The sequence below is a fragment of the Leptodactylus fuscus genome, chromosome 5, assembly GCF_031893055.1.
Source record: "Leptodactylus fuscus isolate aLepFus1 chromosome 5, aLepFus1.hap2, whole genome shotgun sequence".
NCBI lineage: Eukaryota > Metazoa > Chordata > Amphibia > Anura > Leptodactylidae > Leptodactylus > Leptodactylus fuscus.
The window spans coordinates 220,263,044-220,277,842 of NC_134269.1; the positions used below are offsets into that span (position 1 = coordinate 220,263,044).

The 14,799-nt window shown below is 48.7% G+C and overlaps 1 protein-coding gene across 2 annotated transcripts in view; it reads right to left on the reverse strand.

Moving 5' to 3' along the window:
* Positions 1 to 13,000, reverse strand: part of TRIM24 (tripartite motif containing 24) — a 47,145-nt gene extending 34,145 nt beyond the window's left edge. For both annotated transcript variants that reach the window (XM_075275467.1, XM_075275466.1), the window contains exon 1: positions 12,450 to 13,000. In XM_075275467.1, the coding sequence (XP_075131568.1) occupies positions 12,450 to 12,750 (301 nt within the window). In that variant the 5' untranslated portion in view covers positions 12,751 to 13,000. The remainder of the gene's footprint in view (positions 1 to 12,449) is intronic.
* Between the last annotated feature and the right edge of the window lie 1,799 nt (positions 13,001 to 14,799).

Genomic DNA, 14,799 nt, shown 5'->3' on the forward strand with positions numbered 1-14,799 from the left:
GGTCCGGCAGCACAGATCCTCTGCATCGGCAGCAGCGTGGCAGCACAGATCCTCTGGCCCGGCAGCACAGATCCTCTGCACCGGCAGCAGCGTGGCAGCACAGATCCTCTGCACCGGCAGAAGCGTGGCAGCACAGATCCTCTGCACCGGCAGCAGCGTGGCAGCACAGATCCTCTGCACCGGCAGAAGCGTGGCAGCACAGATCCTCTAGCCCGGCAGCAGTATGGCAGCAAAGATTCTCTGGCCCGGCAGCAGCGTGGCAGCACAGATCCTCTAGCCCGGCAGCAGCGTGGCAGCACAGATCCTCTGGTCCAGCAGCACAGATCCTCTGCACCGGCAGCAGCGTGGCAGCACAGATCCTCTGCACCGGCAGCAGCGTGGCAGCACAGATCCTCTGCACCGGCAGCAGCGTGGCAGCACAGATCCTCTGCATCGGCAGCAGCGTGGCAGCACAGATCCTCTAGCCTGGCAGCAGCGTGGCAGCACAGATCCTCTAGCCCAGCAGAAGCGTGGCAGCACAGATCCTCTGCACCGGCAGCAGCGTGGCAGCACAGATCCTCTAGCCCAGCAGAAGCGTGGCAGCACAGATCCTCTGCACCGGCAGCAGCGTGGCAGCACAGATCCTCTAGCCCAGCAGAAGCGTGGCAGCACAGATCCTCTGCACCGGCAGCAGCGTGGCAGCACAGATCCTCTAGCCCAGCAGAAGCGTGGCAGCACAGATCCTCTGCACCGGCAGCAGCGTGGCAGCACAGATCCTCTGCACCGGCAGCAGCACAGATCCTCTAGCCTGGCAGCAGCGTGGCAGCACAGATCCTCTAGCCCAGCAGAAGCGTGGCAGCACAGATCCTCTGCACCGGCAGCAGCGTGGCAGCACAGATCCTCTAGCCCAGCAGAAGCGTGGCAGCACAGATCCTCTGCACCGGCAGCAGCGTGGCAGCACAGATCCTCTGCACCGGCAGCAGCACAGATCCTCTGCACCGGCAGCAGCGTGGCAGCACAGATCCTCTGCACCGGCAGCAGCGTGGCAGCACAGATCCTCCAGCTTGACTACTAACACTAGGATATTGCTCAGTTCTAGCAGGGAAACTACATAAAATATCAAGCAATCTAACATTTCCAGTACAGAGGAAGAAACACTTTGGATTTCCTCTAGTCACATCCAAAAATGACCAAATTCCATGACTATCTCTCTGACGGACGCACATTTGTGTTACACCTCTCAGTATATACCCGACAGGCATCCTAATAGGCTCCGACAGCAGATCTGTGGGCTGGGGGCCTTCATTACCCCCCAGATGTAAATCCATTGGTATGTACCAGCTTGTTGTGGGGGGTACAGATGAGCCTTCAGACCAGTAAGCATCTAACGGGCACACGATTCCCCCCAGCACATGACACCTCATTGTGGCCGGTGACAACCTCACGTGAAGGATTCCTGCGGACTCTGACCCCGGGCCGCACTGCAAACATCAAACTCATCCGGCCGAGACCTGCCATGACGGCACAATGTGGAAACTACAGCCAGGACTTTACCATCAGGCGGTGGCAGTGCCAGGCAGCTGCAGCCTTTACCTGGACCAGCGATGACGAGAAGACTGACGTCCCGACAGCCGAGGTCCTCACAAAAACTTCAGCAGTGGCCGGGGCTTTGGCTAGAGGGGTCTACTTCATAACAGGGGGCAGAGGTCACAGGTTTTAATACATTTATAACAATCCAAAACTATTTTTTTGCAGAATTAGTTTTTATTTCCACCATTTTTGGGAATGTCCAGGAACGATTTGATAATAGATTACTACAAGTCTGTGGGGAAATTAAATTTAATTTTTTTTTTTTCTTTTTATAGTTAGGGCAGGGTCACCCCTGGGGATGGATAGATTTTGTTCATTTTTGCCCGTCTCACAGGGGGCTTCAAACTGCCATCAAATTGCCTGGACCATAGACACAACCGTACCGAAGTCTATGGAACAATCCCGGTGTCACTCCTCTGCCTCCCCAGATGTCTCATATACACTGGACAACTCTTGTGATCTGGGAGCCGTAACGACAAGGGGGGGGGGCGACACCTACTAAATGCCCCCCCGAGTCTCCGCTGGGTAATACTGGTGGTTACAGCACTCGCCCCACTTCTGAGCAGGCGCCATATGTAAAGGGATCCAATCATTAAAATGCTATTTTTTTTTTTTGTCCCTAACACGTAGGAAGGGCCTTAAGAAAGGTTATTCTTCTCCTTCCCTTAGACGTCTTCTCCGCGCCGCCATTCGATATATAATTCGGTTTTCTTCTGTATGTAAATGAGTTCTCTCACAGCACTGGGGGCGGTCCCAATGCTGCGAGCAAAATCTCCAGCGCCGCCTCCATCTTCACCTGGAACGGCCTCTCCCTGCGTCGTCTTCCAGCACTGCCTTCAAACTTCTGGGCTCTGCCATCAGGTCTCGGGCCCATTTTCCCCTCCTTACTGTGTAAGCAGCCACAGGAACATGTGGCACTGCCCGAGGCCCAACGGCAGAGCCGACTGAGCATGCGCCAGAAGACGATGCGGGAGAGGCTGTTCCAGGGGAAGATGGAGGCGGTGCTGGAGATTTCGCTCTCAGCATTGGGGAACTCATTTTCATACAGAAGAAAACCAGGATTTCTACTGAATGGCGGCGCAGAGAAGACAACGAAAGGAAGGAGAAGACTAACTAACCTTTCTTAAGGCTACTCCGACATGTTAGTCAGAATTTTAATGATTGAATACCTTTAAAGCCTGTTCACACAGGGCAAGAGGGGGTGGATTTTGGCGCGGAATCTACATCATACTCCGCCCCCTCACAATAGCGGTCTATGTAGATCGCTCGCGCTCTTTTTCCCGTGAGCGCTACGATTGAGGCGGATTCCACAGCTGACTCAGTCATGGCCTCCACACTAGGTCCGCTCTTTTCAGCTTATGCTGGACCGGAGCGCCGTGACCGTCAGAAGTCGCCGCAGGAGGGATCCCATGTCAGAATCAGGACCAACATCCGCCATCCACACCCCGTGTGAACAGAGCCTTAAGGGGATGTTCAGGATTAGAAGACCCGGCTGCTTTCTTCTAACTCAAAGTGACCTCATGTCCCATTAAAATGAATAGGACTGGACAGCAGCGTGACCATGTGACCAAGAGACGTGATGTCACTTCCTGAGAAACAGAAAGTAGGCTTTTTATTCAATGCTGCAAACCACAATAAACCGCAGTCACCGCCATAATAATGGAGCGCAGCTCAGGGGGTGACACCTGCGACTTCAACGTGTAAAAAAACCTTTATATAAATCATCAATGAAAACCGCACTGATGTCCCTGCAACCTCTGAGTGACATAACAACAACGACTTCCATAGTGCAAGAGAGGAGCGCAACAGTGACCCCAGGGTCATATTAGCATCAGGCTGTCCAATGAAAGAGACTGCACCAGCAGAATAGTGAGCGCAGCTCTGGAGTATAATACAGGATAAGTAATGTATGTACACAGTGACTGCACCAGCAGAATAGTGAGCGCAGCTCTGGAGTATAATACAGGATAAGTAATGTATGTACACAGTGACTGCACCAGCAGAATAGTGAGCGCAGCTCTGGGGTATAATACAGGATAAGTAATGTAATGTATGTACACAGTGACTGCACCAGCAGAATAGTGAGCGCAGCTCTGGAGTATAATACAGGATAAGTAATGTAATGTATGTACACAGTGACTGCACCAGCAGAATAGTGAGCGCAGCTCTGCAGTATAATACAGGATAAGTAATGTAATGTATGTACACAGTGACTGCACCAGCAGAATAGTGAGCGCAGCTCTGGAGTGTAATACAGGATAAGTAATGTAATGTATGTACACAGTGACTGCACCAGCAGAATAGTGAGCGCAGCTCTGGAGTATAATACAGGATAAGTAATGTAATGTATGTACACAGTGACTGCACCAGCAGAATAGTGAGCGCAGCTCTGCAGTATAATACAGGATAAGTAATGTAATGTATGTACACAGTGACTGCACCAGCAGAATAGTGAGCGCAGCTCTGGAGTGTAATACAGGATAAGTAATGTAATGTATGTACACAGTGACTGCACCAGCAGAATAGTGAGCGCAGCTCTGGAGTATAATACAGGATAAGTAATGTAATGTATGTACACAGTGACTGCACCAGCAGAATAGTGAGCGCAGCTCTGGGGTATAATACAGGATAAGTAATGTAATGTATGTACACAGTGACTGTACCAGCAGAATAGTGAGCGCAGCTCTGGAGTATAATACAGGATAAGTAATGTAATGTATGTACACAGTGACTGTACCAGCAGAATAGTGAGTGCAGCTCTGGAGTATAATACAGGATAAGTAATGTAATGTATGTACACAGTGACCAGCAGAATAGTGAGCGCAGCTCTGGAGTATAATACAGGATAAGTAATGTATGTACACAGTGACTGCACCAGCAGAATAGTGAGCGCAGCTCTGGAGTATAATACAGGATAAGTAATGTATGTACACAGTGACTGCACCAGCAGAATAGTGAGCGCAGCTCTGGGGTATAATACAGGATAAGTAATGTAATGTATGTACACAGTGACTGCACCAGCAGAATAGTGAGCACAGCTCTGGGGTATAATACAGGATAAGTAATGTAATGTATGTACACAGTGACTGCACCAGCAGAATAGTGAGCGCAGCTCTGGAGTATAATACAGGATAAGTAATGTAATGTATGTACACAGTGACTGCAGCGGCAGAATAGTGAGCGCAGCTCCGGAGTATAATACAGGATAAGTAATGTAATGTATGTACACAGTGACTGCACCAGCAGAATAGTGAGCACAGCTCTGGGGTATAATACAGGATAAGTAATGTAATGTATGTACACAGTGACTGCACCAGCAGAATAGTGAGCGCAGCTCTGGAGTATAATACAGGATAAGTAATGTAATGTATGTACACAGTGACTGTACCAGCAGAATAGTGAGCGCAGCTCTGGAGTATAATACAGGATAAGTAATGTAATGTATGTACACAGTGACTGTACCAGCAGAATAGTGAGCGCAGCTCTGGAGTATTATACAGGATAAGTCATGTAATGTATGTACACAGTGACTGCACCAGCAGAATAGTGAGCGCAGCTCTGGAGTATAATACAGGATAAGTAATGTAATGTATGTACACAGTGACTGCACCAGCAGAATAGTGAGCGCAGCTCTGGAGTATAATACAGGATAAGTAATGTAATGTATGTACACAGTGACCAGCAGAATAGTGAGCGCAGCTCTGGGGTATAATACAGGATAAGTAATGTAATGTATGTACACAGTGACTGCACCAGCAGAATAGTGAGCGCAGCTCTGGAGTATAATACAGGATAAGTAATGTAATGTATGTACACAGTGACTGCACCAGCAGAATAGTGAGCGCAGCTCTGGAGTATAATACAGGATAAGTAATGTAATGTATGTACACAGTGACTGTACCAGCAGAATAGTGAGCGCAGCTCTGGGGTATAATACAGGATAAGTAATGTAATGTATGTACACAGTGACTGCACCAGCAGAATAGTGAGTGCAGCTCTGGAGTATAATACAGGATGTAACATTAATTGTAAAATGAAGTAATTCATAAAGATGGATATCAGTTATATAACATTGTACGGACTATATATCAGGTCACATGACAGGTGAGCTCTCACTTCCATAGTCGCTCTCTTCTCCATACAATAGTAACACTAAAACTTCCAGGTCAGGAGACAAAACAAAAACTACAGCAAAACTCAAAAAAAAAAAAAAAAAGTAGCAGACCCTGCAATTTTGTCCTAAACCATGCAAACACGCGGGGGCAGGGATGGGCCATGTTACTGGCAGAACCATTAGGACATGCGCACATTTCGGTAGCCGTCAACTGACTGGTTGCCAATGGGAAGATGTCCCCTCCAGAGTCACCTGACCACCGACCAATAAGCTACATGCCTGAAGAATTGAGAGGTTCAGGGGTCAATAACAAGGGAACTACGGCAGAGCCCACTGCATGAATATCTTATGGAGCCCTTACATGCAGGCCTGGTCCTGCTCAAACAGCTGAGAGTTTGTCACTGTGTATCAGCACAGATAAGACCGGCCAGAAGATAGATAAGCCCTGCTGTGGTCATCTCCACACCCACTGTAACAAACCCTCAGCTGTGAGTAGTGTGAGGGCCAGGACAGGCAAATGTCACCAGTCACCGACAACAAGCAGAGATCCTGAAAGCGGTGCAGAAACTTTACAAAAATACAGGACAGATAGAAAGTATCAGGGCGCGGAATACACAATGATACAGGCAGGCAGGGGTTCAGCAGAGAATGGGGGGGGGGGTACAACAGACAGTAACAGTAGAACTTTTGGGGGTATTGAATGCCCTATAGTATTGAGGGAGGACTCCAGTCATTCAGACCAGTGGACGGCCATTTTAGGGGTTCAGGGATCATATCCATGATATAACGGGGTTTACAATGGAATACTATAAGGACCACCTCGGGCAAGTTACCTGGTCTAGACCTGTGGGGCAAATTTAGGGGTCGCACACCCAGGTGACCCTGCTACTAGCTAGATACAGTGCCATACTGAGTCTGCCATGGTAGTGTCCGAGGGCAGATATCAGGGTGCGAGGTCTGTGATACACACGCGTGGTGAGAAGTATGGGGAGGACCTCCAGCACTTGGAGAAATATACAGTGTTGGCCAAAAGTATTGGCCCCCTGCAGTTCTGTCAGATAATCCTCGTGTTCTCCCAGATAATGATTACAGTCACAGATTCTTTGGTATTTTCTTCATTTAATTTGTCTTCAATGGAAAACCACAAAAATAATTGTCAAAAAGCCAAATTGGATATAATTCCACAGCAAACATAAAAAAGGGGGTGGACAAATGTATTGGCACTGTCTGAAAAATCATGTGATGCTTCTGTAATTAGTGTAATTACCAGCAACTGTTACTTACCTGAGGCACCTAACAGGTGGTGGCAATAACTAAATCACACTTGCTGCCAGTTGAAATGGATTAAAGTTGACTCCACCTCTGTCCTGTGTCCTTGTGTGACCACATTGAGCATGGAGAAAAGAAAGAAGACCAAAGAACTGTCTGAGGACTTGAGAAGCAAAATTGTGAGGAAGCATGAGCAATCCAGCAAAATTCCAGCAGAGCCTTGTAAGAAACTCATTGCTGGTTAGCGGAAGCGGTTGTGTGCAGTTATTGTGTCTAAAGGTTGTGCTACCAAGTATTAGGCTGAGGGCGCCAATACTTCTGTCCACACCAGTTTCGGAGTTTTGTGTAAAATGATCAATGATGTGACTTTATTTTCATTCTCTTGTGTTTTTTCATTGCAAGCAAAATAACTGAAGATATTACCAAAGAGTTTGTGCTGTGTAATCATTATCTGGGGACAGCGAGGATTATCTGACAGGACTGCAGGGGGCGATACTTATACTGTATATACCCTGTGTCACTTATATACTATATAAGAGTTTGTGCTTGTAATCATTATCTGGGGGACAGCGAGGATTATCTGACAGGACTGCAGGGGGCGATTCTTATACTGTATATACCCTGTGTCACTTATATACTATATAAGAGTCTGTGCTGTGTAATCATTATCTGGGGGACAGCGAGGATTATCTGACAGGACTGCAGGGGGCGATTCTTATACTGTATATACCCTGTGTCACTTATATACTATATAAGAGTCTGTGCTGTGTAATCATTATCTGGGGGACAGCGAGGATTATCTGACAGGACTGCAGGGGCGATACTTATACTGTATATACCCTGTGTCACTTATATACTATATAAGAGTCTGTGCTGTGTAATCATTATCTGGGGGACACCGAGGATTATCTGACAGGACTGCAGGGGGCGATACTTATACTGTATATACCCTGTGTCACTTATATACTATATAAGAGTCTGTGCTGTGTAATCATTAACTGGGGGACAGCGAGGATTATCTGACAGGACTGCAGGGGCGATACTTATACTGTATATACCCTGTGTCACTTATATACTATATAAGAGTCTGTGCTGTGTAATCATTATCTGGGGGACAGCGAGGATTATCTGACAGGACTGCAGGGGGCGATACTTATACTGTATATACCCTGTGTCACTTATATACTATATAAGAGTCTGTGCTGTGTAATCATTATCTGGGGGACAGCGAGGATTATCTGACAGGACTGCAGGGGGCGATACTTATACTGTATATACCCTGTATCACTTATATACTATATAAGAGTCTGTGCTGTGTAATCATTATCTGGGGACAGCGAGGATTATCTGACAGGACTGCAGGGGGCGATACTTATACTGTATATACCCTGTGTCACTTATATACTATACTAGCTGGTACCCGCGACTTCGTCTGCGGTGATTGTAGCAGTGGGTATATACAGGCGCGGGTAAGATTTCCGTACTGTGTATAAGGGATGGGATATGAAATGTAACTTTGTATCTTGTTGTTGCTGTAATTCTGAGAATACGTGAGACTTTTGTGTTGCAGTTACTTTGTATTTGAGCTGCTATATATACGGTGTTGTGAGAAACTTTACATAGTGACTTTGGGACAGAGGGATTTGAAGTTAACCCTTTCCCGTCGATGGCATTTTTTGATTTTGGTTTTTCATTTTTGACTCCCCTCCTTCTAAACCCCATAACTTTTTTATTTCTCCGCTCCCAGAGCCATATGAGGTCTTAATTTTTCCTGGGACAAATTTTTCTTCCTGATGCCACCATTATTTATTCTATACAATGTACTGGGAAGCAGGAAAAAATGCAGAATGGGGTGGATTTGACAAAAAAATGCATTTCTGCGACTTTCTTACGGGCTTTGGTCTTACGGCGTTCACTGTGCAACCAAAATGATATGTCCCCTGTATTCTGTGTTTCGTTACGATTCCAGGGATACCAAATTTATATGGTTTTATTTACATTTTGACCCCTTAAAAAAATCCAAAACTGTGTTAAAACATTTTTTTTTTTTTTAAAAGTCGCCATATTCCGACGGCCGTAACTTTTTTATACGTGGGTGTACGGGGATGTATAGGGCGTCTTTTTTTGCAGGGTCGGGTGTACTTTGTAGTTCTACCATTTTCAGGAAATGTTATTGCTTTGATCACTTTTTATTCAAATTTTTATCAGAATCAAAAGAGTGAAAAAACGGCGTTTTGGCACTTTTGACCATTTTTCCCGCTACGGCGTTTACCAAACAGGAAAAATATTTGTATAGCTTTGTAGAGCGGGCGATTTCGGACGCGTGGATACCTAACATGTATATGTTTCACAGTTTTTAACTACTTTTATATGTGTTCTAGGGAAAGGGGGGTGATTTGAATTTTTAATCCTTTTTATTTGTTTTTATATATATATATTTTTTTTTTTAAACTTTTTTTTTTTTGCATTTATTAGACCGCCTAGGGGTATTGACATGGGTGGGCGGTGTCGCGGATTGTCAGAGTGGTGGGGGCAAACATGGCTGCTCCGGAGCGTTATAGAGAGCCTCCTGGAGTATTGTTAAGGGGAGGGGCAAAGTGGTAAAGTATATGTGTATGTGATTGTGTGGGGTTAGGGGCGAGGCTGTAGGGGGCAATATGAATTTTGTGGCTTGCTATGGTCCAAAGTGTGTGAGATTGCAGAGATGGTGGTGTGAGTTTGGGTTTTGTGGGGGTCCTGGCACAAACGTATGTGCGCTATTGTGACGAAAAGTAGCCTATTGCGCAATCGAGTGTAGTGACTATGTTTGTGGAAAATTTCAGCCAAATCGGTCGAGCGGGTTTTGCGTGATTGAGGAACAAACATCCAAACACACAAACCCACAAACATCCAAACTCACAAACTTTCACATTTATAATATTAATAGGATAAGAGTCTGTGCTGTGTAATCATTATCTAGGGGACAGCGAGGATTATCTGACAGGACTGCAGGGGGCGATACTTATACTGTATATACCCTGTGTCACTTATATACTATATAAGAGTCTGTGCTGTGTAATCATTATCTAGGGGACAGCGAGGATTATCTGACAGGACTGCAGGGGGCGATACTTATACTGTATATACCCTGTGTCACTTATATACTATATAAGAGTCTGTAATGTGTAATCATTATCTGGGGACAGCGAGGATTATCTGACAGGACTGCAGGGGCGATACTTATACTGTATATACCCTGTGTCACTTATATACTGTATAAGAGTCTGTGCTGTGTAATCATTATCTGGGGTCAGCGAGGATTATCTGACAGAACTGCAGGGGGCGATACTTATACTGTATATACCCTGTGTCACTTATATACTATATAAGAGTCTGTGCTGTGTAATCATTATCTGGGGGACAGCGAGGATTATCTGACAGGACTGCAGGGGGGATACTTATACTGTATATACCCTGTGTCACTTATATACTATATAAGAGTTTGTGCTGTGTAATCATTATCTGGGGACAGCGAGGATTATCTGACAGGACTGCAGGGGGCGATACTTATACTGTATATACCCTGTGTCACTTATATACTATATAAGAGTCTGTGCTGTGTAATCATTATCTGGGGACAGCAAGGATTATCTGACAGGACTGCAGGGGGCAATACTTATACTGTATATACCCTGTGTCACTTATATACTATATAAAAGTCTGTGCTGTGTAATCATTATCTGGGGACAGTGAGGATTATCTGACAGGACTGCAGGGGGCGATACTTATACTGTATATACCCTGTGTCACTTATATACTATATAAAAGTCTGTGCTGTGTAATCATTATCTGGGGACAGCAAGGATTATCTGACAGGACTGCAGGGGGCAATACTTATACTGTATATACCCTGTGTCACTTATATACTATATAAGAGTCTGTGCTGTGTAATCATTATCTGGGGGACACCCAGGATTATCTGACAGGACTGCAGGGGGCGATACTTTTGGCCAACACTGTACATTGGGGGATGACGACAATGTAAGTTTGACTAGGAGTCATATGGAGGGTGGGGGGCAGCAGATTTGGGGGTGTTACTATACACAATAATGATCTTATATGCAGTGATGTTAGGCTGAGGCTGAGTTGACCCGAACCATGGAGGAGGGTACAACAGCGGTTACCTGCAGGCACTGACACTCCCCCAATGAATGTAATGGGGTCCGCCGTCTTCATACTGACAGTGTTGTGGCGGATTCTCTCTGCGGCTGCGTCTCAGGTCACATCTGTGCTGGAGTCCGGGTAGAAATCACCAGAAGTCGTCGGAGAGAGATAAGTCCTGCCCAGAGGAGCCCCCCCCCCCCCACTACACTGTCAGTATGGAGACGACGGACCCCATTATAGTCAGTGGGACCCCCGGTGTCTGCTGCAGATCTGTACCTAGCCCAAGTCAGTATAGACAGTCCTAGGGGCCACACGTCCCTGAGTATGGGGCACTCATATATCCCCCGCAGATGTCGGGGTGTCATTCATTACTATACACAGTATTATAGTGAATACAGAAGTGGGGGCCAGACTGTACACTTGCCCAGGGGTCCCTACAACATATTGGGGGGGGGGGGGGGGGGGGGTCTTCCATCATTATAAACACTATTGAAGTAGAGTCACATCATCTTACCCAAAGATCCCCACACACACATATTGGGGTGCAGGTAGTTGCAAATTGACCATATACAGAAGTGGGGGCCATATTACGTTACCCCGGGGGTCCCCACATATTGGGGTGCTGTTAGTCAAACGTTGGCCAGATACAGTAGTGGGGGCCACATTATGAGCTCCCCCAGGGGCCCCTACAACATTCTGGGGTGTCACTTATCTCTACTGGGGCCGATACAGAAGTGGGGGCCATACTATAACGTTAGACATATTGGGGAGCCATTAGTCACAAGTTGATCAGATACAGTAGTGGGGGCCACATTGTGAGCTCCCCCAGGGGCCCCTATAACATTTGGGGTGTTATTTGTCACTATAAGCACTATTGGGGCAGTAGTGGGTTCATGCAAGGCTACCCCAGGGGCCCCGCACATATTGGGGCCATACAATGTTACCCCGGGGGCCCCGCACATATTGGGGTCATACAATGCTACCCCAGGGGCCCCACACATATTGGGGTGCCATTAGTCACTATAAGCAGTAGTGGGGTCATACAATGCTACCCCGGGGTGCTCGCACATATTGGGGTGCAGTTAGTCACTATAAGCTGTATTGGGGCCCTATGGTTGTCATACAATGCTACCCCGGGGGCCCCACACATATTGGGGCAGTAGTGGGTTCATACAATGCTACCCCGGGGGCCCCGCACATATTGGGGTCATACAATGTTACCCCGGGGGCCCCGCACATATTGGGGTGCCATTAGTCACACGTAGGCCAGACACAGTAGTGGGGGCCACAATCTCCCCCGGGGGCCCCTATAACATTCTGGGGTACCACTATAGCACACTGAGGCGGGACTCACCCTGCACGGTGGCGCCGGGGTTGGCGGGGGGCCCCGGGTGGGGGGCGCCTCCAGGCTGGGGCCCCGCCGCTGCAGGCAGGCTGATGTAACGGCTGGGCGCGGGCAGGCAGCGCAGACACACCGAGTGCAGGCAGGGCAGCAGTCGGGGGCTCCGGCTCTGGATGTTGGAGCGGCACACTCCGCACGTCTCCAGTAGGTTAAGCGCGGCCCTCTCCCCGCTCCTCTCCTCCGGGCCCGGCCGGCTCTCCGCTTCATTCTCCGGGGTCGGCGGAGGTTGAGTCGAGGCCGCGGCCCCCTCCATACTCAGAGTCCTCGGACTTTCCTGGGCCGCTCCGCTGTACCCGCTCCGGCGGCCTCTCGGGCTCTTGACATCCGACAGACACGGCCGCCCAACGCAGACTGAGCGCCCAATCCAGACACGCCTCCCTGCGGCCGTTACCACTCCAACCGCAGCTGGGTCCGAGGGAAACTGCTGGAAAGACAAGAGGCTCGCACCGAACTCAACTGCCCGAATCCCCCTGGTAGCGGCCCCCGTGGTACAGTCCGAACTGTATTTCTCCGCCGAGCGAGCGGGCTCCAGAGACCACGCCCCCTCCGCGGGATCCAATGGGAAAGCCGTGATGAATAATGCATGAGGTGGGCGGGGCGGGCTCATGAATATTAAGCGTTGGTCCTGCCTGGAATGGAGATGAGGATGCTGAGGCTTTGTGGCCACAGAACAAAGACTGAGACTGAGGAAGAAGGAAATCTCCAGAAAGCTGCGAGACCAGGCCGAGGAGAAGCAGCAGAGCCAGTGTATGATCCGGTGTACCGCGCTACCTGATATGGCGGCGCTATGGGGAAATATTAGGGATCTTGCCAAAAAAAATGGTGTGACCTGATTGTCCTGTATGTGTCGCCATCCACTGGCCAGTCCTTAGTCAGATGACGCTCCCTGTCAGTGACCCCGGGGTGACCAGTGATTGGGGGCTCAGCATCATGACCTTCTGTATTGCCAAAGCGTCCTGGCGTCCCCCAATCTCAGGCCTCGGGGTCCTCACTACCCCACCTGACGCCCCTCCTAGGAGATCTTCGCTCTGCGACTAGTCCCTGGTACTCTGGCCCAATCGTCCAAGAGATCAATTTTGTTTTCAAAACTTTCCATCCCCTCCCTCAGTGTAGCAGCTTCTCTGTGTCTTCTCCAGCAGCCTCCTCCTCCCCCTTCCCTCTCCATAGACTTCTGTGTAAGAGTAGCTGAGCCTGATAAATGGAGAAGGAAACAGATTTCTCTATAAAATACAATCCTGATATTGTTTAATATTCACCCCTATTATTAATCTAGTAAAAGTTATTTTATAATTGGGGCTAACCATAAAGGACCTAAGAGGGGGTGACCCTGCAGATCAGCAGACGTCAATGGGGCAGGGCTGCAGTACCGAAAGCAGCCACTACAGCTTGTATGATATGGAAGCAGACAGGTCCAGGCATATAAGCATTATTGAGCAGCAGATCTGCGGGGTCCTGGGTGTCAGCAGATCTGCGGGGGTCCTGGGTGTCAGCAGATCTGCGGGGGTCCTGGGTGTCAGCAGATCTGCCGGGGTCCTGGGTGTCAGCAGATCTGCCGGGGTCCTGGGTGTCAGCAGATCTGCCGGGGTCCTGGGTGTCAGCAGATCTGCGGGGGTCCTGGGTGTCAGCAGATCTGCGGGGGTCCTGGGTGTCAGCAGATCTGCAGGGGTCCTGGGTGTCAGCAGATCTGCGGGGGTCCTGGGTGTCAGCAGATCTGCCGGGGTCCTGGGTGTCAGCAGATCTGCCGGGGTCCTGGGTGTCAGCAGATCTGCAGGGGTCCTGGGTGTCAGCAGATCTGCCGGGGTCCTGGGTGTGAGCCGATCTGCAGGGGTCCTGGGAGTCAGACCCTTGCAGATCTTATAATGATGATCTAAGGACAGACAATCAGTATTAGAATGTGGATATTTCCTTTAAGAAGTGCATTCATTGTAATGTTAATGTGAGGTGCAAACAACATGCCCCTCAGGGGCCACAAGGAGGGCTATGTGGCCCCCATCTATCAGAGTGTTTGTATAGAGAAGACAGGGGGAGGTTTGGGGAGTAGGGACATGATGGAGACCGTGTATACAGGTGTATTGTCAGGGGCCAGGTGTCTGGCGGCTCCAGGAAGTCTAAGGAGGGAGGTGCAGGAACAATAGAGGAGGGGGATACGAGGCAGGGTAGGAGAGACCCCCCCCCCCCCTTGGTGGTAATCTGGACAAATACTCATTTACATATCAAAACCTCCTCCTTGGGTGACATCCCCTGGGCCGGCGGTGCTATGGACTACAGAGGGTCGCATTCTCCCGCAGACTGTCACCTGAGT